The sequence below is a fragment of the Dermochelys coriacea genome, chromosome 2 (assembly GCF_009764565.3).
Source record: "Dermochelys coriacea isolate rDerCor1 chromosome 2, rDerCor1.pri.v4, whole genome shotgun sequence".
Taxonomy (NCBI): Eukaryota; Metazoa; Chordata; order Testudines; family Dermochelyidae; genus Dermochelys; species Dermochelys coriacea.
Window position 1 is genome coordinate 112,844,160 of NC_050069.1, and position 26,583 is coordinate 112,870,742.

At 43.4% G+C, this 26,583-nt stretch overlaps 1 protein-coding gene and 1 long non-coding RNA gene across 2 annotated transcripts in view; one reads left to right on the forward strand and one right to left on the reverse strand.

The window, feature by feature from the left end:
* The window catches only part of JARID2 (jumonji and AT-rich interaction domain containing 2), a 315,117-nt gene that overhangs the window by 269,169 nt on the left and 19,365 nt on the right, over nucleotides 1-26,583 (forward strand). The window contains exons 9-12 of the mRNA XM_038389592.2: nucleotides 5,438-5,530; nucleotides 6,090-6,208; nucleotides 6,403-6,473; nucleotides 17,518-17,632. Of these exons, the coding sequence (XP_038245520.1) occupies nucleotides 5,438-5,530; nucleotides 6,090-6,208; nucleotides 6,403-6,473; nucleotides 17,518-17,632 (398 nt within the window). The remainder of the gene's footprint in view (nucleotides 1-5,437; nucleotides 5,531-6,089; nucleotides 6,209-6,402; nucleotides 6,474-17,517; nucleotides 17,633-26,583) is intronic.
* Nucleotides 1,000-16,389, reverse strand: LOC122458762. Its single transcript, XR_006278999.1, has 2 exons — nucleotides 14,573-16,389; nucleotides 1,000-5,869 (listed from the first exon to the last, which is right to left on the reverse strand). It is a non-coding gene; the product is annotated as an uncharacterized LOC122458762 (long non-coding RNA).

A 26,583-nucleotide genomic window follows, 5' to 3' on the forward strand; every position in this document is an offset into this window, starting at 1 on the left:
TCTCTGTGCTGCACTGTGGTAAGACCCAGCTGGAGTTGGCCAGTGGGCCACAGTGTTGTTCCAGCATCAATGGCTGGACTATTAATTGCTGCAGGCAGTTTGATGAGGGGGTGTTAACTCCATCCTGATTTTACTGCAGCTTGACAAACTAGAAAACGTTATTTCTGTGTATGTGTTGCATAGAACACTAGTCCCCCTCCTATCTATGGAGTTGGCTCTTTGTAAGAAATACTCTAAGCAATTATCCTAGAAGACACAACATTTATTTTCATTTTTAGTGACGTTTAAAGTAACGTTCTGCTCTCTCACGCCTGTTTCTTGCCAGTTGCTCAATGAGCAGAGTACCACTCCCTTGATAGAGCCATCAAAACTAATGTAGCTAAAAATACACAAGATTTAGAAAGTGCAAAATGAAATGCAAACAGTATTTTCAACCATGATGCCAAATTTTGCTAAGCATAAATGGTCATAATGCTTGTTCCTCCAGCACATTTAAAATCCTTTTACAAAGGATTGTTGTCTCTTTCATTGTATTTTATTGGCAGCCTTCCACTATTGAGCAAGAATTGGCATCACAACTTGCAGTGTACTTTTTAGTTAGATTGAATTATTTAGCAGTGCTGAGAGTGAGATATACAGTACTTACTGTCTGTGGCCAGTAAGCTGCTATACCACTCTTCCCTCCCCAGTCTCACTCCTGTCACTATGAAATGAAAACAGATAGCATTCCCAGTGTTACTGTTCAAAGTAGTTTTTGTTAAGCTATTGAGAGACTGACTAAGCTCATGAATTGCATTTAAGACAGTTCATTCACATTTCTTCTGCACAGCAATGCATTAGAATTTGTCAGATGAAGAGCATACAATTCTGGGGCTCCCTTCTCACTCTCATGTTAAAACAAACTGTTAATGATGTTTCTATCACATTAAAAGATACAAGCCTTATCTAATGGCAGCTACATTAATGATATTCCCTGTGCATAGTTAAAAGGCCTTTTTAGTACTTAATATCTTGAATTTAATAATAAATGAAACATACTGATCTTCACATACAAAACACCACCCCACTGCTTGCCAGTATAAAGTCCCCAAGTTATATTTTAGAGGGAGATGAGAGATCATACACAAAAAGTGAGTCTGTGCAGAGAAATATCTTAATCAGCCATTACCTGAACACTGTAATAATAAGCCTGAATCTGCTAACTTCTGAATGCCTTGTGGAAAGTGCTAAATGCTCTTAAACTCTCATTGACGTGCTTTCAGAACCTTGTGGAAGGCTCTTAGGACTTCGCAATGTCAGACCCAGTATATAGAATCATAGAAATGTAGGACTGGAAGGGACCTTGAGAAGGCATTAAGTCCTTCCCCTGGCACTGTGCCATGACCAATTATAGGTCTAATGAAGTTTAATAAATATACTTTTAAAATGTACATGTGATTTAGCATGTAAACGATTAAATATTAGTGAACTTAGGGCTGACATGATTCATGCTACCCCCGTCTACCAAAAGCAGTCAATATACAAGAACCAAACCAGACCATGAAGTTTTGAATTACACGGTGGTACTATAGAGAACATTGCAACATGTTTTCTGCTTACAGCCCAACTTGCAATCCTCCTTAAAACCACACACACAGTCAGACTCAAACCTGTTTGAAAATTGGTATGGGCCAGGGTAGAATATATGATACACATTTGAGAATGTTTGCTCAAGGGGTTCCAGAGACACAGCCCCCCAAAATATTTACTTCTAGCCTTAAACTCTGGCTCTGTTACTAAAATCACAACACGTCTTATATCTTTCTGTAGAGAGGTAGGTGAAAAAACAGGCAGTGAGAACTGGTGTCTAGCATCGAGAACAAGCTCTAAAATTTAACTCTCATTTTTGTTTTTAAGATTATATTTTGCTCTTGACTCTGCAGAATGAACAGCTGCTCTGCTTGAGTCAAGTGTGGCTCCCAGCCACAGCGTGCAGATTCCTTAGCTGAGCTGTACTATTTATGGATTAGAGCTAAGGTTGTGTGGTTTCATTATGAATGAAACAGCACTTTAACTGCAGATCCCCTGGCTTGCATAAGTATGTTTGTTGGCGGGGGAGGGGGTGGCATTTCTTATCACACTAACATTCTTTTGGGGATATGTGAGAAGACCGTAAGTGAATATTTCCTAATATTTGAGTTTTGAAGCCTTATGTTCCAGAAGGGTATAGGGATAGGAAGGTCCTATTGTGTGACAGCAACCTTAGCTCCACTTTAAGAAAGGTTTTTGTAAATGAATAGATTAGGGCTGGAAAGGACCATTGTGTTTATTGGTCCTTGCCTAGGTTACACAGGTCATAGAATTTCACCCGGTAATTCCTGCATCAAATCTAATATCTTGTGGTTATATTGGGGCATACTTTTAGGAAGAGACCACCAGTTTTCCAGTACAGTTCTCACCAATGCCATATACAGAAGTACTAAAATATTTTGATAAAATACTTGAATAGTCATTGGGCCAGAGAGAGAGAGGGAAGGTGTGACTCTGTGGTCTGGTGACTTGCGGGGTGGGAGAACCCAGTGTTTGAGTCCCTGCTCTAATGACTAATTATTTATACAAAGTAAAACTGCTTCAGCAGGAGATATTGATACCCCCATCCCAGAATAGCCAATAGTCTGGTGGTTAGGGCATTTACCTGGGAGGGAGAGACTGAGTTCCAGTCCCTGCTCTAGAGCTGGGATCAAACCTGGGTTTCCCATACCACCACTACCTCTTCCTTCACATGCCTAACTCCCCTGGTGAGTCTAGAAAGCAAAAAATCTGGGTTTGGGTGTTTTGTTTGGATAATGACAAAACAATTAGTTTAAACCAAAACAATTCACTAAAAGTGGCACAAACTCAGGAAATGTTTGGTTGACCTGAATTTGGGTTTTTCAGCAAAAAAAAATGTTGTCTGAAAAATTTCATCTAGCTGTAGTCTGGGCACTCCTGACCTGAGTTCATTTTCAGGACTCTTACCTTTCCCTTTTCTCTCCTTAATAGTAATGTATGTAGAAAGAAGTATCACAAAATAATTTTGCCATTCAGCTATTCTTCTGTTAAGGCTCCTCACTGCTTCAAAGGTTTTGCTTAATACTTGTAAGTTCCTAGAGGATCCTTAGTATCAACTGTTCAGATCTTCTCAGGGGCCTCAAAAGGTGTTTTGCACTTCAGTAATAATTTTGTATTGTGAGTCTATTTTCAGCAAGCTCCATTATAGAGTGCAATGCCTTAAAATATTTTCTCTTAATGATCCTCAAGAAAATATTGTCATATTTTTCATGTAGAAAGCTCATCAGCCTTTATATGTTCTGTGATTTTTGGGCCGAGGTGGAAGGATGTGAAATTTTTTGATTGAGAAAATCAAGAACTTCAATCTTTTTAACAATTCTGTCCACCATTGTATGCAGGTTTCTTCCCTATGATAGGGCAGTCTCCCATCTCAGAATTTGGAGGACATAGTTAATTTTGGAGTATCAGTCCTGAATCCTATTCTCTTTTGTATGACAAAGTGGCAGGCAAACCATCTTAAACTTAAAAACTTCTATAGAGCATTTCTTAGCAGCTTGTCATCAGGGAAGTATATGTACAAGTTCGAAGACTGTAGGAACAGAGCGATTTGAGGATTTGTTTTCAAAGCCTGCCTCAATAAAAGATTCACAAGGGCAGTAAAAGATGAAGGAAATTGCTCATTGTATCACAGAGCATCCAACTCAGAGGTTTATGAGAGTCTGGGGCCCTGGGCATTTTACAGACTTCTTGTAGCAGCTAATTGTCCTGCACTCAGTTTAAAACCAAACGAAAACAAAATGTTAGGACCATAGATTTTTTAGCAACAGACTTAGTCTCTTATAGGAAAAAACCAACAGCAACAAACTGCTGTGTAATTGTCCCTGGTTTACTCTTGGGTAGAGTTCTTGCTCAAAGTAAGCAGAAATACAGTCTTAGCAACTTAGCAGATCATGTTTCACCATTTAAAAAAAATAAAAACAAAATAATCCAACTAATTAAATGTTCATTTACCAGAAGTTTCGATCCGGGGGGGGGGGAGGGTTGGTTCTTAGGTTTTCCTTTATTTTTTGAGAGGAAGAAGGTTGGCAAATGTGAGGGAAGGTAATTTGATGTCAGAGGAAGGAGAGAGGTAGATATGGGGACAAGGGATAGACTTCATGCTGTAAAGCAGGAATTCCTTTTTAAGTCTTGTACTTAGCCTGGCCTAGTACAATCGATACATATCACCGTGGCTAGACCAAAATATTGCTAGGTTTTTTGGCAGAGTGCTGTCATCCTTCACATCCTTTAGCTTTCAAGGTTATTTTCTTAGTCGAGAGTGATAGAAGAACTTGAAGCACCTAAATATAGGCTGCATTTTCACCAGAGGGTATAGGCAGGTTTCAGTATCCCCAAGCCTTAAAGGGGGGGTCATGTTTCCTGTCTCCACACGATCTTTTTTCCTGTAAGCCTTCAACTTGGTCTCAGATAATACTAACAGAAAAACACTTTTAAGGCTTATTTTACACATTTCCAAATTGCAAACTTGGATTTCATACACTGAGAACTTGACCACCGTATTTTACTAAGATCTTTGGCAACCTGGTTGCAGATATACAAAGGGCTGATGCTATGTCTTCCTGTGGATCTCTGTTACATTGAAAATGTGATTATTATTATATGTGTGTGTGAGCATCTAATATATAAGAATAATATACATGTAAAAGAATATTCAAAAGTTTGCTAAGTGCTGTATAGAACCAAAATAAGACAGTTCCTTGTCCCACCCATCTTACAATCTAAAGGACATCATGCAGACAAAGTAGTGGAGGAAGGAAACAACACACATTTTACTATTTTGCTTTTGGAACCCCCCCCCCCCCGCCCCTCCATACCAATCCCTGGTCTTAATAATATTGTTATTGAACCATGCCTCGCTGCCTTGTTGTTGTACATGCAATTACTGAATATAAAGTATAACATAGCTCCGAGTCATCCTTTTTGTGTCCTCCTGTTCTCCATGTAGTGCATGTTCTATCATGAACAGCCTCTGTTTGCACAGAAAAATAGGTTAAATGAGGTTAAAACACTTTTCCTAAAAAGTGAGACCTTAAAAATGGAAACTGACTTGGTGCAAGTTTTAAAATGACATCTGCATAGGCTCACTTTCTGTATCAGCTGCTGCTTGCCATGATAAAAGCTGGAGTTCCCTACTGCTTTTAATGGGATTTGAGATACTTGCTTCAGGAAGAAATGTATATTAGATCAATGGACTCTGTTGTACCTATTCCTAGAGAACATTCTGTCCCTTCCCCTCTCCTGGTCTTGGGCTGAGGAAGGTAAGGTTTGCACAGTAAATAAAACTGGAGGTGGGGGGTGAAGGTACCATTTTTATTTTCACTTTTAATTGTGCTCTCTTGATTCACAGGGTAGGTCTGTTTCTTTAACAACCTTTTACCGGACGGCAAGAAACATCATGAACATGTGCTTCAGCAAGGAGCCTTCGGTAGCTGAAATAGAGGTGAGGAGCAAAAGAGCACTTAGGGATGGGAAATCTTTCCCTATGGAGGACTTAGGGATGGCTCTGCAAAGTTAAATCACAAAGCAGCACAGTAGACTGCTTGAAGGTGTCTGATGCAGGAAGAGAATGAAGATGTCTCTGCTCTTCCTTTTGACATTACTTAATATCTTCAATGAAGACACTGACAAGTTAAAGACAGGCAGGAAGGTTGGTTGGTCTTGTGGTTGAAGCACCAGCATGGGAGTCAGGGGATTGGAGTTCTGTTCTTGTCTCTGCGAAAGTCTTCCTGTGTGAGTTTTCACAAGTCACTTAACCGCTCTCTGTCTCAGTTTTCCCCATCTGTAAAATGGAAATAAACAGTCTTCAAAAGGGGTGTTAAGTCTTAATTCATAGTTATTTTTAAAGTTCTGTATATCTGTCTCTAAGAGGAGATGCTTTGTTGGAGCAACACTGAATGTATCAGTGGACTGTAACCTTCTGTTGATTGGTGAACGTTTAAAGGAATTTTCTCACTCTGTCCGTTGGACTAAAAATTTACTACCGCCTTCTTCTGCTATAGCAAGAGTACTGGAGGTTAGTGGAACAGAAGGATTGCCATGTAGCAGTGCACTGTGGGAAAGTGGATACCAACACACATGGGAGCGGCTTTCCTGTTGGAAAATCTGAACCATTCTCAAGGTAAAGTTAGATGAATAATCTGGATTTTTATGGTATTTTGCCTGTTATGCTACAGCTATTCTATTCAGCACAGAATCCATATAAGACTATAGGTCGAAACAATGACTACAAATGTTTGAGATGAGGAGCAACTTTAAGACCAGTTTGTTTTTAATGCAGACGCATAACAATGTGTGTATCACTTCATTCAACAGGCATGGGTGGAACCTTACAGTCCTTCCTAATAATACAGGATCCATCCTGCGACATCTTGGTGCTGTGCCTGGTAAGTGCGCGCGCGCACACGCGCGCACACACACACATTCCGTGTGGTATTAGGAGTCCACAATTTTGGCATTGTCTGGAGGGGGCAGAATCAATTCTGTTTTGTTTTTTGTTCTGTGCAATTTTTACTGGAGAAGGCCATGTGTGTACCCACTGTTTAAAATTACAGAGGTGCAAGTGGCATTGTACATTTTAATGATTGGGATTGTCATGGCTACTGGGCAAAATGTGCCTTAGACCCCATTCAATCCCTCTTGAGTGCCCCCCTTACATGGTAAACCTGGCTTTCTGCACTTCACTCTGGGTGGAATCATGCAGCCCAACCACTCTTAGATTGTCTCTGTGGGCTGCAGCCCCTTGGTTTCTAACCATGTTAATGACACAGGCCCAATTTGGTTGACATGTGTGAGTTTCACTTGGGGAGCCCGTCACAGTGTATGTTTGCAGTGAGACAGAAACAGTGTCTGCAAAACAAAGTGTTATTTATTCATTCCTCAAAGGTACAAAGCATGTAGAGCAGAGAGTAAAACAATAAAAGTTTTTTACACTTTTCTACACTTATGCCTTAAACTTTCCTTGCCTGCTTGTATAAGTACCTCTCAGCCCTGCTAATTCCCTCTGTAGCAGGGAGAAGCACACTGCCCTGTTGCAGCATGTTCCCTGTCTCTGTGCCTCAATCAGTCTATCAGCTTTCCCCGACATACCTTGAAGAGCAACCTCTCTTGGCTCTGCAATCCCCTTCCTCCAACCCTTTTCTAGGGTCTCTGAGATTTAGGACTCCCTAGGATTCCAATCTTTTTGCTTTGGGAAGAGCAACCCATTCCACCGGGAGGGAGCCAGACAAGGGGTATTCTGCAATTGATAGCTTCCGCACTTCAGAGCCTTCTCTTTGCCATTGTTTTGCTTCCTGGTTGTTTTCCCCTTTACAACTGCCTTTGATTTAACTCCTGGCCTTCAGGCAGGATAATGTCACCCACATAAACTGAGGGGCATATGATATCTATAAAAAATAATGCAAATGTGTCCCAGTTCTCCACAGGGATACCAAACAAGCCTCTGCTTGTTGCAGCATTTATAACCATGTTGGGTGGGGACATGATTTCCAATTTATCCTCAATCTGTTTTGTGGAAATGGGCACTTTTCCTAGATCTAGAAAGATGCTGATTTGTTTTCTAACCCATATGGATGGACATTGCCTTGGAATATTTTGTGTTTCAAGGCATAAAAAGCGATCTGTAGGTTTAGAATTGATAAAAGTTGGGGTGATATACCTGTGGGCACTTACTTCTCCTTGTAATGTCCCTTTTAGTTATTGTACATCTGTGTCAACATTTTGCCTCAGGGTGATGAATGATTGAGATATTGCTTCTGTATTTATAGAATCTAGAACGCAGTGCTGGGCAAAATAATGACAACATTTACTGTGAATATTCATTAGGACTTCATTCAAGTTTTAGTGGTTAAAAAAAAAAGTGCACTGAAAGCAGAATTCACAATCACATATACAAATATCCATGTTGGAGTACTATCACAGTCAGAGAACAAATATAGGTTTCAGAGTAGCAGCCGTGTTAGTCTGTATTCGCAAAAAGAAAAGGAGTACTTGTGGCACCTTAGAGACTAACAAATTTATTAGAGCATAAGCTTTCGTGAGCTACAGCTCACTTCATCGGATGCATTTGATGGAAAAAACAGAGGAGAGATTTATATACACACGCACAGAGAACATGAAACAATGGGTTTATCATACACACTGTAAGGAGAGTGATCACTTAAGATAAGCCATCACCAACAGCAGGGGGGGGGAAGGAGGAAAACCTTTCATGGTGACAAGCAGGTAGGCTAATTCCAGCAGTTAACAAGAATATCAGAGGAACAGTGGGGGGTAGGGTGGGAGGGAGAAATACCATGGGGAAATAGTTTTACTTTGTGTAATGACTCATCCATTCCCAGTCTCTATTCAAGCCTAAATTAATTGTATCCAGTTTGCAAATTAATTCCAATTCAGCAGTCTCTCGTTGGAGTCTGTTTTTGAAGCTTTTTTGTTGAAGTATAGCCACTCTTAGGTCTGTGATCGAGTGACCAGAGAGATTGAAGTGTTCTCCAACTGGTTTTTGAATGTTATAATTCTTGACGTCTGATTTGTGTCCATTCATTCTTTTACGTAGAGACTGTCCAGTTTGGCCAATGTACATGGCAGAGGGGCATTGCTGGCACATGATGGCATATATCACATTGGTAGATGCGCAGGTGAACGAGCCTCTGATAGTGTGGCTGATGTGATTAGGCCCTATGATGGTATCCCCTGAATAGATATGTGGACAGAGTTGGCAACGGGCTTTGTTGCAAGGATAGGTTCCTGGGTTAGTGGTTCTGTTGTGTGGTGTGTGGTTGCTGGTGAGTATTTGCTTCAGATTGGGGGGCTGTCTGTAAGCAAGGACTGGTCTGTCTCCCAAGATCTGAGAGAGCGATGGCTCGTCCTTCAGGATAGGTTGTAGATCCTTGATGATGCGTTGGAGAGGTTTTAGTTGGGGGCTGAAGGTGATGGCTAGTGGCGTTCTGTTGTTTTCTTTGTTGGGCCTGTCCTGTAGTAGGTGACTTCTGGGTACTCTTCTGGCTCTGTCAATCTGTTTCTTCACTTCAGCAGGTGGGTATTGTAGTTGTAGGAATGCATGATAGAGATCTTGTAGGTGTTTGTCTCTGTCTGAGGGGTTGGAGCAAATGCGGTTATATCGTAGCACTTGGCTGTAGACAATGGATCGAGTGGTATGATCTGGATGAAAGCTAGAGGCATGTAGGTAGGAATAGCGGTCAGTAGGTTTCCGATATAGGGTGGTGTTTATGTGACCATCGCTTATTAGCACCGTAGTGTCCAGGAAGTGGATCTCTTGTGTGGACTGGTCCAGGCTGAGGTTGGTGGTGGGATGGAAATTGTTGAAATCATGGTGGAATTCCTCAAGAGCTTCTTTTCCATGGGTCCAGATGATGAAGATGTCATCAATGTAGCGCAAGTAGAGTAGGGGCATTAGGGGACGAGAAAGGGGCTGAGGGGCTGAGGAAGCGTTGTTCTAAGTCAGCCATAAAAATGTTGGCATACTGTGGGGCCATGCGGGTACCCATCGCAGTGCCGCTGATTTGAAGGTATACATTGTCACCAAATGTGAAATAGTTATGAGTCAGGACAAAGTCACAAAGTTCTGCCACCAGGTTAGCTGTGACAGTATCGGGGATACTGTTCCTGACGGCTTGTAGTCTATCTTTGTGTGGAATGTTGGTGTAGAGGGCTTCTACATCCATAGTGGCTAGGATGGTGTTTTTAGGAAGATCACCAATGGACTGTAGTTTCCTCAGGAAATCGGTGGTGTCTCGAAGATAGCTGGGAGTGCTGGTAACGAAGGGCCTGAGGAGGGAGTCTACATAGCCAGACAATCCTGCTGTCAGGGTGCCAATGCCTGAGATGATGGGGCGTCCAGGATTTCCAGGTTTATGGATCTTGGGTAGCAGATAGAATACCCCAGGTCAGGGCTCCAGGGGTGTGTCTGTGCGGATTTGTTCTTGTGCTTTTTCAGGGAGTTTCTTGAGCAAATGCTGTAGTTTCTTTTGGTAACTCTCAGTGGGATCAGAGGGTAATGGCTTGTAGAAAGTGGTTTTGGAGAGCTGCCTAGTAGCCTCTTGTTCATACTCCGACCTATTCATGATGACGACAGCACCTCCTTTGTCAGCCTTTTTGATTATGATGTCAGAGTTGTTTCTGAGGCTGTGGATGGCACTGTGTTCTGCATGGCTGAGGTTATGGGGTAAGCGATGCTGCTTTTCCACAATTTCAGCTCAATTTCAACTGGATACAATTAATTTAGGCTTGAATAGAGACTGGGAATGGATGAGTCATTACACAAAGTAAAACTATTTCCCCATGGTATTTCTCCCTCCCACCCCACCCCCCACTGTTCCTCTGATATTCTTGTTAACTGCTGGAATTAGCCTACCTGCTTGTCACCATGAAAGGTTTTCCTCCTTCCCCCCCCCCCCCCCCCCGCTGTTGGTGATGGCTTATCTTAAGTGATCACTCTCCTTACAATGTGTATGATAAACCCATTGTTTCATGTTCTCTGTGCGTGTGTATATAAATCTCTCCTCTGTTTTTTCCACCAAATGCATCCGATGAAGTGAGCTGTAGCTCACGAAAGCTTATGCTCTAATAAATTTGTTAGTCTCTAAGGTGCCACAAGTACTCCTTTTCTTTTTAGAGAACAAATACAGTTTCAGGTGACTTATTTGACCTATCAAAACTAACCTTGAATTTTGGGTATTGATGATCAATCCATAAAGTAGAAAATTAAAAAAGATATTTGAGTAACTAATAAATTCAAGGCCATTGCAATTGCCTGGTAGATACTTTATGAGCTGAAAGAGTCTAAATTTGTTTGTTTAATCTATTATTCTTGGTGAACTATTCACTCTGCTCTGGTAGAGACAGAAAATTTTTCTTCAAGATGGATGGTCCATATATATTCCACTCTTGGTGCACATGTGCCCAGTACTCAAGTCTGGATTCTCTTGGCCAGCAGTGTCTGTTGAGGCCGTGCTTCTGACGGAGGATGTAAAGGGTAGGACAGCTCTAGCTGCCCTTTGCTTCCTTCTTACCTCCTTTGGCTATGAATTGGAACTTAGTGTTCAAATCTCTTTGCTCCACTGGGAACTATGTAAATAGTTAGTGAGTAGCTTTAGTGTTAGTAATTTGATCTCATTTCCTTTCTCCCCTTTTTGTAAGGAAACTGCTTTTTGCTTGCCTGAGGGGGTAGGAGGATCACTCTCTCTGGGTCTGGCTACACTGCACCGAGAGGTGTGATTGCAGCAGGGGTTGGCATGCTCATGCTAGCTTTACTCTTACTAGCACAGCTAAAAATAGTAGTGAAGATATGGCGACATTGGTTGCAGCATGAGCTAGCAATCCAAGTATGGTCCCCAGTGGGCTTGTACAACTCATGTTGCCACATCTCCACTGTTATTTTTAGTGGCCTAGATTTAAGGGTATACCTATGCGTGCTGCAGTCACCCCTCGGACTGCAGTTTAGACATACAGTATGACTGAACAGTCCAGCCTTCAAAAGCTGCCTTTTGTGCAAGGCTGTCGTGCCCCTAATTAATGGGCACACCAGATGAATATTGTGTCTGGTAAGTGGCACATTACAGAGAGATGTGCCATCTGTAGATCCTTTTCTAAGAGAACCCAGAGAGCTAGGGAGTCTTGCTTAATAAAGACATTTCTTTTGGAGAAATCTGTGTTCCTTCTCAGGCTCCAGGATGCCCAGGGCGGAAACCTCTGAGCAGTCATCAGCTACTCATGGGGTCGAAGTTTCTGTTTCTAAAGATTATTTCTCCTCGTATGGTAAAATGTCAAGTGATGGAAGAAAGACCACAAGGTTCATAAAGAAAAGAGACAGAGATTGCTCCTCACCAGATTCTTCACGTTAAGAGCCACAAATTGTTTCTGGTCTCAGAGTTCAAAGGTGACACAAGGCCCCAAAACGGTCCCACTGGCACCCATTCAGGCACAAGTCTTCATGCCCCAGGACTGTCTTTTGTCGTACTGCATAAATGCCTGGTTCTGACTCCTCAGCATCAAGGCTCCTGGTTCCAATACAGTCTACTTAATTTGACTTCAGTACTAACATATACACTACCAAAATCCAATACAGCGTCTAAAGACCTGTTGGTCTCCTTGATACCAAATTCCCCACTATTAGTGGTGGGGAAGGTGCCTCCTCCAAGAACCAACAGCTGTCCTGACACTGGTACTGCATACATCTACAGTACCAGCCAAAGCACGTTCCGTGAGGGCTTCCAGCACACCAATTGGTACAGCTCCTGTTCTGGAGGAATATGCATTTTCCTACCCTGAAACCACTAGGGGAGGTTTCACCAGGTTGTTCCTCGTCTAGGTATTCAGGATAGTTCACACCTGAGAGAATGTCATGGGTTGCTTCCTATTACCACAGACACAGAAGTTCAAGAAGGGATATTATTCTGTGATACCCTACCCCTTGAATATCTGCCACTTTTGCCAACCAGCACTGTTGGCCTTATAGGGCTCCAAGGGAAATGCATCATGCTAAAAGGCCTGCATCAACAAGGGGCATTACAACTAGACCAACTGCACCACTACCTGCAGAACAGACTGGTCAAGGCTCAGATGAGGAGACCCAGACAGAAGACCATCCTGCCCTAGTCCATAATCCTCATCGTCACTGGATGAGGTGGAAGTTACTGAGTCATTAGCTTCCACCCCAGAAGTCGACAAGACATTCCACGACCAACACTGAAGAGAGCAGACCATTGCTACTAAGTTCCTGTCCAGGGATTTGAACAATTTTTGACACATCCTTCGTTGGGTTCATTAGTGGTTACAAAAGGTCTCATTGGAATCAGCAAAAATCAACACTAATGACCCGTAACCCAAAAAATTAGATGTATTTGGAGAAAAGAATTATTCAACATGTAGCCTCCAAATGAGAATCATCATCATCCCAAAGCCTTGTTGGGATTCTATGACGAAATTTATAGACAAGTTTCCCCAAGACAACGTGTATCATGGCTGAGAGTCAGCTCATGGCATGTATATCCCTACAGGCAGCCCTGCATGCTGCAGATACAGCCTCTAGAGCAGGGGTTCTCAACCTTTTTCTTTCTGAGGCTCCCCTCAACATGCTAGAAAAACTCTGGGGCCCAGCAGGGGGCCATCTGGACCGGGGTGGGACCCTGGGGCATAGGAGTAGTTTGACTTCTATTTGGGGGATGCGGGGGGGGGGGGGGAGGGCCAGCAGGGCTTGGGCCATCTCTGCACAGCAGGGTCCAGGGAGGGAGTGCCACCTCCAGCCCCTGACTCACCTCATCAGGCCACTCACCTGTTTGGGGCCGTGTGCCGGTCGCTACTGCCTGAGGGCTCTGTTGGGTCCGGAGCTGCCTGGGCAGCTCTGACTAGCTGCATGAGCAGTCAAAGGAGGCTGGGAGATGAGGAGCAAACACAACCCCAGGCACCAGCAGCAGATCGGGAAATGCCACGGCTGCCCACTGCATGGCACCATCAGCCAGATGAGTAGTTGCCCCTAACTGCCTGGCTCTGTCTTCCTGCCTAGGATCTGGCCAGAGGGTGGGGCCTGAGGAAGAGGAGGAGGTGGGGGGGTGGAGCTGCCCCCAGGTTTACCCCACTCTGGGTAAGGCACTGCAGCTTGGGGGACAACACTCTTGTGCCCCTCAACTCCACCCATGGGCTCAAAGTTTCTGTCTGTGGCAGCGGGGCTTCAGCCCTGCCACTCCTGGCTTCAGGGAGATGGGGGAGCTCAGGGTTTCAGCCCCACACTGCTCCTGGCTGCAGGGGAGTTGTGGGGCTCGGGGTTTCATCCCCGCACTGCTCCTGGCTTTGGCCCCATGAGGGATGCTGGGGCTGGGGCTCATGGCTTCAGCCCCACGCCGCTCCCAGCTGCAGGGTTTGTTAGAGGGATTGGGGTTTCAGCCCTGCGCTGCTCCTGGCTTCAGCCCCATGGGGGGTGTTGGAACTCTGGGCTTTAGCCCCATGCTGCTCCCCTCTTCAACCCCATGGGGGGCACTGGGTTTCAGTGGTGGGGCTTCGCAGCCCTCCTGAAAGGGCTCGTGGACCCCTGGTTGAGAACTGCTGCTCTAGATTATGGCCACCTCAATTGCTATAAGGAGATTCTCCTGGCGCCACAATTTAGGGATCCTTAAAGAAGCTCAAATAACAGTTGAGGATCTCCCCTTTGAAGAATTTGAATTTGTTAGTGTGAAAACAGATGAAACCTAAAGGCCTCGTATGCCACACTGAGATTTAAATGCTAACCATGATAGAGGCAATCCTTTTACCCTCAATACAGGCAGCCTGGAAACACCTAGGAAATGTCTGAAATTTCCCAGAAGGAAGTCATCAGGATCCACACCACCCTCTCTGCTGGTCAACCTCAGTTGACAGAAGATATCTCAGGTTTCACGTGGGCAATTGCCACTAGTAGCACAGGCCATCACCATTCAGCCTACCAACGACATAAAGGGTATTCATAAAACGGCTGGTGGTGATGGCCACTTACCTCAGGAGACAAGTAGTCCAAGTTTTCCCATATTTTGATGACTAGCTTATTCATGGGAAGTTGCGCCAGCAAGTAATAGACTTCATTTAACAGACTCTGCAACTGTTGGCCTCTCTAGGCCTTAAAGTAAACAAAAAGAAGTCAATACTGACTCCAACACAAAAAATAGAATTTAGAGCAGTCATGCTGGTCTCCTAACAGTGATGGCTTGTCTACCACCAGAGAGTCCAAGTCATATTAGACCTATCTGTTGACCTTCACGTTTACCACAGGATATCAGTGAGAACATTTTTGACTGCTAGGACACATTTGTAATTCAGCCTGTCAGACTTCTGTTGCATGCAAGGGTGTTTGAGATCTGTATTATGTATCAGCTAAGCAAACATTACCTGTCCATCCTAATACATGTTCCACCAGAAGTCCTGTCATTAAATTGGTGGAAGGGGCCCTTCAAAGTCCGCAAAGGGACAACCATTCTACCCTTCACTACCATCAAAAACATTGGTGACAGATTTCTTTACTTTAGCATGGAAAGCCCATTTAGATGATCACAAACACAAGCCACATGGACTCCAGAGGAAGCAAGGCTCCACACAAATGTCCTGGAGTTAATAGCCATTTTATGTAAACAAGCATTGGGGCATAAGGTCTACTCCTTCATGTCAAGAGGATGTACATCTTTGGAACTTTTGTATCCATCATGAAATTACTCTGAAGGCTGTTCATCTCCCAGGAAAGCAGAATGTGCTGGCAGATCACCTTAGTGAGCAGTTTTCGGACAACCATTACAGGTTGATAGATGACAACACAAGACATCTTTCTCAAGTGAAGTCATTCCAGCATACATCTCTTTGCCAAAAGAGCAAAAAGGAAATGTCAACATTTCTGGTTTGGACGGAGACTAAGTCAGGGGTGATGCATCTCTGATTTCATGGTCATCAGGCCTCCTATGCGCTTACCCTCCAATTCTGTTCATCCCCAGTGCTTTCAGGAAGCTCAGACAGGACTCTGCCATAATGATCATGGTAGCTTCAGCATGACCAAGACAGTTCTGGTATCAGGCCTGAAGAATCTCTCCATTCAGCCGTCAATATGCATAGCTTTCCAACTAGAGGTCATAATATAGAGGCACTGCCAAGTCCATCATCCCATATTCCCTACACTTCACAGCATAAATACTGGCTGACTGACTTCAGTAGAAAGAACCTGCTCATCTGCAGTACAAAGTGTCCCTGTCCACAGCAGAAAAGACTCTACCAGACATACTTATGCTGCTAAATTGAAGAGATTCATGATCTGGTCATAACACCACCAGTTATCACCATCTCAAGCAAAGATTCTAGACAGACTGGACCATCTCCTGAATTTAAAGAACTCTGTACTATCTGTGAGATTGTTAAGGGATCATCTGGCAACCATCTCAGCTCTCCACTGTCCATTGCAAGCGGCTTCTACATTCTCACACCCCACAGTGGCCAGATTCTTATGAAAGTTAGAGAACCTCCCCCTTCTTGGGATCTAATTATTGTTCTCACAGGGTTAATAGATCCACCTCTTGGACCTTTCACCACAAGTTCTTTTTCATCTTTCCATAAAACCAGCCTTCCTGGTAGTGATAACATCAGCCAGAAGAGAGGGGGAGATACAGGCATTGATGTCAGGGCCCCCATGTCTATCTGCCTTTCATTTAAATTACGTTATTCTCCTGCTTCTATTTTTCTCACTCCAACATACATTAAAATAAAGCAAAAATAACGAGGAGTCCTTGTGGCACCACAGAGAGTAACAAATGTATTTGGGCATAAGCTTTCGTTGGCTAGAACCCACTTCATCAGATGCATTGAGTGAAAATACAGGAGCATGTATAAATACATGAAAGGATGGAGGTTGCTTTACCAAGTGTACCTGCTCCTGTATTTTCACTCCATGCATCTGATGAAGTGGGTTCTAGCCCACGAAAGCTTATGTCCAAATAAATTTGTTAGTCTCTAAGGTGCCACAAGGACTAATCGTTATTTTTGCTGATACAGACTAACATAGCTACCACTCTGAAACCTATTAAAATAAAGTGAGGCGAAGCTCCACACTCTAGATGTCCAAAGGGAGTTTTAATTCTCTATAGACAGAACTAAGCCATTTTAGGGTATCCCCTTGATTTTTCATAATCTGTGGAGAGAGGATTAAAGGACAAGCTATTTCAAACAAAGACTTTGGTACAAACTTCTATAGATTGGTAAATATAGCTCCATCAAGAAAGATCACAGGTCACTCAAGTAGAGTGCAAGCAACCTCAGTTGCTTCTTTGAGAAACATTCCCATCCTAGACTTTTGTAGGGCAGCTATTTGGGAGTTCAATGCGTACTTTACCCAGCATTAATCTATCATGGAAGTGAGAATTTTGGATATCATACATTCATTTTTTTAGGTAGACTGCAGCACCCATCTCCTTGGATCTAGGTCACTTCTTGTGAGTTATCAACAGTGGAATATATATGGAAAAGCAGTTGGCTTACTTATAGTAACTGCTTTTTTGAGATGTTCTCCATATATAATTTCACAACTTGTCCTTGTTTCCTGCTACTACAAAGTCTGATAATATCTGGATCCTGTATTGATGAAGAAACTGAGGGGTGGGTAGGGCTGACCTTGGTGGGAGGCACAAAGACATTCAGGGTGCAGGCATGGCCCCAACAAACACCGCTGGCCAGGATAATTCAGACTCAAGTGCATTGGGTGCATGTGCACCAAGAGTAAACTCTATATGGACAACATACCTCAAAGAACTACAGTTACTGTAATGTTAGTGACCATTTCATTTAAAACTCCTGGGTCAACTCAGTGGAGAAGCAGGCTTTTCAGCTGAAATGAGCTCCAAAAATGTCTTTTATTTATTTTTAATTGATGTTCTAATCCATTAAAGTTTATTTTTAATTCCTGTATTTTAGGAGTGACAATTCCTTGGCTAAGTATTGGCATGGTCTTTTCTACCTCATGCTGGTCTCGAGACCAAAATCACCTTCCATACATTGACTACTTACACACTGGTGCTGATTGCATTTGGTGAGTATCACTGCGGTTTGTCCCATTACTTGGAACCCCAATGGCTCTCGGTAGGAAGATTGGAAGCTACTGCAGTATGGCTACTGTGTTTTGCCTGAATAATTCACATCAGGAAACGAAGTTTCTTTGATTACAAATTTAATGGGAAAGTCTATCAAATTTCTTGACAAATGGTATGGTATAAACTAAGTGAAAAAACCCTTCTAAAGGAAAGGAGTTTAATATTTCTTCTATTCTCTGTTTTAGGCTATTTAGCAGCAAACCATTTCTGCCTTATGTAGATTTCACTCTGCAGAATGTTTCTGAACACCTAGAATCTAAATGACAGCTAGTCAAGGCAGGATTTCCTTAGACTGATGTGTAGAGAGAGTTGTTGAAGCCAGCTATATATTCTCATTTCTAAGGTGATTGATCCCATCCTTCTGCTAAACTGTGCCCACTCTTCTACTTAACAAGATAACGTGTAGATACCAGACCACATATACCATATATACTCGATCATAAGCCAGTTTGTTTATAAGCTGACCCCTCCAAGATGGATAAGTAAAAATGGTAAAAACTCTGACTCTTTCATAAGCCAACCCTATATTTCAGGGGTTGGCAAACTTCGGCTCCCGGCCCGTCAGGGTAAGCCGCTGGCGGGTAAGGACATTTGGTTAACCTGGAGCGTTGGCAGGCGCAGAGCCCCTCAGCTCCCAGTGGCTGCAGTTTACCATTCCCAGCCAATGGGAGCTGCGGGAAGTAGTGCTATTTCTCGCAGTTCCCATTGACTAGGAACAGCAAACCGCAGCCACAGGGAACTGAGGGGCTCCATGCCTGCAGATACTCCAGGTAAACAAAACAACAATGTATAAGATATTCAATTCAGTGATTTCATAGAGTTTAAAATCATGAAATTTTGGTGTAGACCCATTTATAAGCCAACCTCCGCTCTTAGATGCATCACTTTTTTACCAAAAATATTCGGCTTATGAACGAGTATATACGGTATATTTTTAATTTGTACCCAATGATACCTGCCTTTGAAGCCACATCCTTCTAACATTTTGATGTGGATGGTTGGTGAGTCTGTAACTTCTTATAGCCACGTTTTGTGTTTGTGGGCACCTGTTGCAAATAGGTTTAAAACATGCTCACACATCTGCTTGGAGGTGACTGCTGCTTACTGTAGTCATTACACAATATTGCTCAGATTGTAATGGAAATACAACAGCTGATAGTGGAATCACTGGAAGCAGATGGTGCCAGCATTTAATATACTTACCTGTGTTATTCCTGTAGTACTATCTTATCCTGAAAGGATCTGCTCTACAATAAGAGCTGCAATATAAGCAGCTAAGCTTGTAGGCCTTGATTAAACAAAAATGTAATAAAGTAATTCAGAAACCCCTTGATTATAAAACCTTAATGCATGGAGGCTGAATTATAATGGCTAATGATGCTTGACACACACAGTACTACCACACATAGTACTTTAAAATGCTTTATAAGATTTCAAGAAAACCAAACATACAGAGATGTTCAGTTACCCTCTTAATTACTAATTAAAATGATTTAAACTCTTATCAGTATTAATGGTACTAAACTTGAGTTGTGTGAATACAGGTAAGCTTATGTCACACCTAAATTCCCTACCAGGATTTGGTCCCCATTGTCCTAGGAACAAACTTAGAATAAGAGGCTGTCCATGTGATGAAGAGCTTACAGTCGGTCTAAGACAAGACAGATCGTAACTGGGGAAAGAGACAATACACAATCAGAGTGAATTGTAATGGCTTGCAAGTGTCATGTGAATTTGTTAATTTTATAAAAATATTTTTTTGGGGTGTGGGGAGATGGGAGAGGAGGTTGTTTTTCACATTTTATTATAGGCAGAGCTGGTGGCACACTCTACAGTTAAGGTTGCCTAAGACACTGGTTTTGGTTGTGTATAACTTTACCAGACTTTAACTGTTTGGCCTGATATTTTCCATGCTGGCTGTCAGCCCCAAGCTAAATTTCTTTGGAAAGTTTCAGGAATAGCAATGAAGATGCTCCCAAGAATCAGATTAGGGAAAAGTACATTGTTTTGCAAGCATTAAAAAAAAAAATCTTACATTCTCCTATTTTTTGAGAAGCTCTAGCACCTCCATGCTTTTAAGCAGTGATTTCATATTTGGCAGGTCATGACCCTAGTGTCAGGGATGTGCCTGTTGCTGTTCCCATGAAAATCCACCCACCTTTCGCTGAGTTGTAAGCTTCTGAAAATTGCCATTTATACATGCTCAGCAGAGAGATAGAGATTGGCAATTTAAATTCCATCCACACTGAACATGCTCCAGGCCTGGACTGAGGACTTTACCTGCAATTGCTGCTCCTAGTCACCAGGGGCTGTTGTGGCACCAGATATAAAGACTGAGAGCAGAGGTGTGTCTCCTGTGCTCTAAATTCACCTCCTTGTGCCGTGGTCCCCAAATTTTTTCAATCGTGTCCTTCCCCCTCTCCAGTCTGCATCCCCTCACCCCTGCAGCCAGGTGGGGGAATGAGTGGGGTCAGGGAGGGAGAGCTGTGCTCTGGGGGAAGGGTGGGGGATGAGGAGCTGCTGGTAGATCTCTTGCCAGAGCCGTCTCTGAGTGCATCTCCAGGCTCCAGCAGCAGCTCTTCCCGCTCCCTCCCTTCGTGGCGGAGGCCGGTTACTGTGGGTAACTGGGCTTTTAGTGTCTGGTCAGCTCCCTTCTGGTCGAAAACCGGACACCTGGCAACCCTAAGCTAGGGCCACAGCTGGGAGCCAAGACCAGGAGGGGAGCCATGGCTGGGACTGAGCCTAGGGCCAGAGCAGGGCTGGGTGGCACTCCCTCCTCCCCTCCTGGGGAGCTGGCCCAGGTCCGCTGCAATCCCCCACCCCAGATGTTCCTCTGCACCACTTTGGTGGGGGTGTATCCCACAGTTTGGGAACCACTGTCCTACTGGCACCCACCCATTGAGGAGAAGGGAGTACACTAACTCAGGTGCTGAGTGGTGAAGAACTGAGTCGGGGTGGTGAAAACTGGCTGTGGGGGTGGATAGAAGCCAGGACCAGCCCCTCAGTGTTTTGCCATCAGAGGAAAAAAACCCTTTTGGTGCTCTCCCTCTGTTACCAGATGTGCCCGTTACTTTGGCATATGCTCATTTATTAGGGTTACTCTTCTGGGGGTGGGGGGTGTCTGTAATTCCATTAATGTACTGCTTTTGTCACTTGTTTGTTCATAGCTCCACCCCTTCCTTCTACAAGTTCCCTCCCAATGGAGCTATCCTGCAGGACCTAGATTCATCAGGACTGGGTTCCTCCAGCCTTAGAACCAGATGAACACACACACACGTTAACAGAGCAAGTCTGAGCAGACCAGGTCAATCAGCTCTCTCAAGCCGACCCCCCCATATGGCCCTGTACTTAATGGGGTGGGTCAAGCAGCTCTGTCAAGCTGTCACCCTTATGTGCCCCTGGTCTCAATAGGCTGGGTCAAACAGCACTTTCAGCTGCCCCTCCTTATATGCCACAGGTTTAACACGTCCCTGTACCCACTTTCACATCACAATTGTACTGGTAGTAACCCACTTGATGAGAAAACCCACAGTATTTTTGGGTGCTATAGGAATCTTTAGCTTAGGTAAAAGAAGCGTTGCTGCAGAGTAAATGAGGGAAGCTAAAACCACAAAAGAGTAAAGCTCAGAGAGAGAGAAGCAACCAGCTTAACCATAAAAGTTATTTATTAAATAATAGGGATAACTACACAAGGAGAGCCTAAACCAACATAACATACATTATTAAAGGTTAATACCTGAGGTAGAAAGGAAAACAAAGAGAGAGCAAGAGAAAGAAAGGATCTGAAGCATGAACTGGTCGGGGTTCCCAGGTGATGGTGGTAGCTCAGGGTCCTGAGTGCAGGAAACAGGCAGAGCCCCCAGCACGATCAGTGAGGAGATTGGAGTCCCAGTGGAACTGATGCTGTGTTTGGGTCCATGCATCAGAGCACTGACTAGAGGGCACGTAGGGATTTTTGTAGAGAAAATACAATGGAGAACATTAGATTTGTTTATAGGTAAACTGATGACTCATGGGTTTTCTTTAGGCTAGACAATAGGAGCTGATCATTCTTGGCTATGGGTGGTGTTTTCTTCCAGGGAGCCCACAGTGCAACTAGGCTGCTTCAGTATTTTGGATATCAATCAAAGATGTATTGGTAGAATTGGTTTGATAATTGCTGAGCTGGGTGTGTGCAGGCATAGGTTCATTAACATCTGGAGCAGAGATCCCCCATGATGCAGTGCTTCCCTGCTTTTCTGGTCCCAGAGTTCAGTGCAGTTCTGTTCTCCATTCTGTATGCAGATGGGGATGTCTCCCTGTCCCATCTTTCATGCAGATGAGGCGACGGGAGTTGTCTCGGTTCTTCATTCTGTATGCTAATGGAGATGTCTTAATCTTGTCACCCCTGTGAGGAGGGGTCTAGGTATGTTTCCAAACGCCCTTCACTGCTTTCTACAAGTCTTTTCTCTGATTGGTTTTGGTTCAAACAGACACTGGGCATGGTGGTGTGTGTCTTTCATCAGTCAGACAGGCTAGATACTGCGCCCTGGTTCCCTGAAAACACAGAACTGACTGGTATCACCCCTCCTTCCCAATAAAAAAAAAAAAATAGCCATGTGGATCAATGGAGCAAAAAAAACTGTGTTAAGAGCAGTGGGAACAGAGACAGAAGGGGACAGGCTGTGTGTGTGTGTGTGTGTGTGTGTGTGTGTGTGTGTGTGTGTGGAGGGGGCAGGAAAGAGGGGATATTGTAGGGAACACAGACAAAAGGGGACGGGGGAAGGCTGGGACAGATGCTTTGGTTGCCCCTAGAGCATACTTCCCTCTACAGTCTGGAATGGAATCCAAGATTCCTCTGTCCCACCATTCCTCTGCTGCCAGCAAATATCTGTGAAACCTACTGGCAAAGTGCTCTCCTCTAGTGCTGGTCCAAATAAAGGATAATAGTCTACTACTGCTCTGAGTTACTCTGTTAGGCCAAGGGACAAAGGTCTATGCAGTGGATCTAAAGGTTCCAACTCTGCTGATGAATCACGTGATGGAATTAGTTTTTTATTCAGGGATTTGTTTTTTAAGTAGAATTAATAATTTTATTAAGATAACGTTGAAGTAAAAAGAAAACGGTACAGAGTTTAGGCATAGAAGTTTCTGGTTATCAGGGAATAAGGTACAGATTATCAAGGGGTGTGAAATTCAGTTTAGGAGTGGGTGGAGTAAGGAATACATAATGTGCAATCTCCCTGTTTGGGGGTAAAAGTTTAACAGGTCAAAGTACAGACATTGAGATATGGGGGTATGTTGTCCATATAATGGCTATGTTCATTGTGGAGTATAATGAGCAGATACGATGATGAGGATGGATCTGCCCTCATTTGGTAGGATTTAAAGTTCAGTGAATTTATGGTTCCAGTTCATATGGTCCAATGAAAAAAGTCTCTCAGTCCCTTTCCCATAGTTGATGCACGATGTCGTACCGGCTCACACCTCCTGGTATTGTCGGTGGCCGGTGATGTGTTTGATGTAGATGTCCCTGGACCATCGGATTGTGTCCAGACCATGAGGCGCCGCATGAGCCATGCGTACTGTTGACCGATCCTGCGGGTCCGCGGCACACGCTCGTTGCAGGGATCCCAAGCGCCCAGGGCTCCGACAATCAGGGCATCCATCTGCACCCAAGGTTGCTGGGAGGCAAATTAAGGTTGCACAGATAACTAAATTTTGGCACTTCCTAATTTTTGAGTGTTTAACTTTGAAATCTTAACATTCTTTTACTTTTGTATTTTTTTATGTAATCTTACATGTATGTTTATATGTGTGTATTATAGGGCATGGGTGGGTGAGGAAGGAAGGCACGAAGGGATTAGCAAAAAGGAAAAACAAAGGGAAAAAATGGTGGGGGAAGAGGTATGGGGGATAGGTGGGATGGATGGAGAGGAGCATGAAGGACAGTTGGAGTGAGGCTGAACTGAAGAGACTGTGAGGGAGTGGGTGGGAAGAGGTTGGAAGCAGCAGCCTATTGTTGGTAGGGTAATCTTTTCAGAATAAAATCTATAGAAAGCAGTCTGACATAATCAGTATCCAAAGTTTCCTACTGAAACTGCTTCGGTAGCAGCTCTTGCTAGCGTGTTACTGGCTGCCTACACCCTGGAGTTTTCTTTCCTTTCCTGAGCCTACATGGTTGAGAGCAAGGTTGGGTTGTATGGGGCTTAATGTCCCATGCACGGTTCTGGGTCCAGAAGCAGTGAGGGGGAATAGTCTCAGGTGGCTCTCATCTTTCTCTCTCCTTTCCAACATGGTGCTGCAGTTGAAATATGGCCCCTTGCTGACTACAATGTGTTTCTAAACACATTCCAGGTAAGGTTGGGTCAGTTCAGAAATCTGGTGACAGAAATTTGGAACCCAAGCTTGATTCCTTTTGCACCCTGGCTAACTCTCTAAAGACCTTTCTGTCTGTCTGAACTAGTGTCACTGAACAGCTACGAAAGCTGTGACTAGAGGAATGGCTGCAAAAGACACAGGACCTCTGACAGTTAAAAGAAATAAAGGGGAGAGGCAGTGGTTGAGTGAGAGAGAATAAGAACATGTTCTCCTTTAGACTGACTTGGAAGATGGGGTAGAAGTAAACAGCACATACAAAATGAGAGATGCACACGAGATCCCAAATCAGTAAGAGTATGCACATAGGCTCCATTTTACTGAAACATGAGTTCAAGATTTTGTTTTCAACCATGAAACAGTTGCCCATTTCACAAACACCTAATGTCACAAGGGAAACAAGAAATGTCAGTAGTAAAATTACTCCTTTAAAAATAAACATCTAGCTGAAGAGAAGACAAGAGCTGAATGATTTTAAAAACCCTCTCTTCCCCTCAACTCATATGCACTGTAGCCCACTCCAGCTTACTCTAAACAGCAGTACCTTGATTTACTATGGAAAACACTCTGACACTCTAGGTCTTCCATTTCGTAGAAGGAATCCAGCTGTTGCAGATGCATATTTATATTCGCGCCCACAAATGAATTCCTACTAAGCCCTTTACAAAGTAGCTTCAAGCAACACTGGTGGATCACAGGGATGAGACTGCTTTCTGTCCTGCACACCTTCCCTTGCTGAGAGTTGCATGATAAAATATTGGCAAATTTTGTATTTTCAAAGGAAACCTAATGTCATCTGTTAGTGACCCTAAAATCAGTATTGCTCAGCATTCCTCAGATGCTGAGAACATAATTATCAGATAGAAAATAGTATGTTGGGGAAGAGTAAACACGGCTTTTGTAAAGGAAAATTATGCCTCACCAATCTATTAGAAATCTTTTGGGCATCAACAAACACGTAGATAAGGGTGATACAGTGGATACAGTGTACTTGGATTTTCAGGAAGTCTTTAGACAAGGTTCCTCACCAAAGGCTCTTAAGCAAAGTAAGCAGTCATGGGATAAGAGGGAAGGTCCTCTCATGGATCACTAACTGGTTAAAAGGTAGGAAACAAAGGGTAGGAATAAATGGTCAGTTTCCCGAATGGAGAGAAATAAATAGCGTTGTCCCACAGGGATCTGTGCTGAGACCAGTACTGTTCAATGTATTCACTATTTATCCCATCTTTGAGATCATTTATGAAATGGCAAAATTTGCAGATGATACAAAATTACTCAAGATAGTTAAGTCCAAAGCAGACTGTGAAGTGTTTCAAAGGGATGTCACAAAACTGGGTGACTGGGCAACAAAATAGTAGATGAAATTCAATGTTGATAAATTCAAAGTAATGCTTATTGGAAAACATAACCTAACTGTACATACAAAATGATGGGGTCTAAAAAAGCTGTTACCACTCAAGAAAGAGATCTTGGAGTCATGAATACTTCTCTTAAAAAAATCCACTCGTACAGTGGCAGTCAAAAAAAGCTAACAATGTTAGGAAAGGGATAGATAATAAGATAGTAACTATCATGATGCCACTGTATAAATCCATGGTATGCCCTCACCTTGAATACAGCGTGCAGTTTTGGTTGCCCCATCTCAAAAAAAGATACATTAGAAATGGAAGAGGTACAGAAAAGGACAAATCAACTGATTAAGGATAGGGAACAGCTTCCATGTGAGGAGAGATTAAAAAGACTTGGACTATTCAGCTCAGAAAAGAGACAGTTAAGGGGGGGATATGTCACGGAGTCTATAAAATTATGAATGGTGTGAAGAAAGTGAATGAGGAAGCGTTATTTACCCCTTCACATAACACAAGAACCAGCAATCACCCAATTAAATTAACAGGCAACAGGTTTAAAACAAACATAAGGAAGTACTTCTTCTCACAACACAGTCAACCTGTGGAACTCTGCCAGGGGATGTTGCGAAGGCCAAAAGTATAACAGAGTTCAAAAAAGATCAGTTCATGGAGGATAGGTCCATCAATGGCTATTAGTGAGGATGGTCAGGAATGCCTCCCCATATTCTGGGTATCTCTACACCTCTGACTGTCAGATGCTGTGAATGGGTGATGGGATGGATCACTTGATGATTGCTCTGTTCTGTTCATTCCCTTTGAAGCATCTGGCATTGGCTGCTGCCAGAAGATGGTACTGGGCTAGATGGACTATTGGTCTGATCCCATATAGCCATTCTTATAAGAAACAAACCCTGCACCAAGGGCTTTTTTGCACAGAAGAAATTGGAGAGCATATAGCTGAAATCACATAGTTGAATGGTAAACCTGCACAGACTTTGCTCTCCTTCCCCCCACCCACCCCCTCGCCTGCCCCTTTAAGGCACTGCAGTGAAGGAAAACTGCATCTTTTAAAAATCATCCATTTTTGAGCTTGTCTCCTTCACCACAGGTGTTTCAACTTTCATGTGTTTAAGAAAGTATTTCATTGATCACATTTCCTGCATCTCTCTCACAGCTTTAATTTC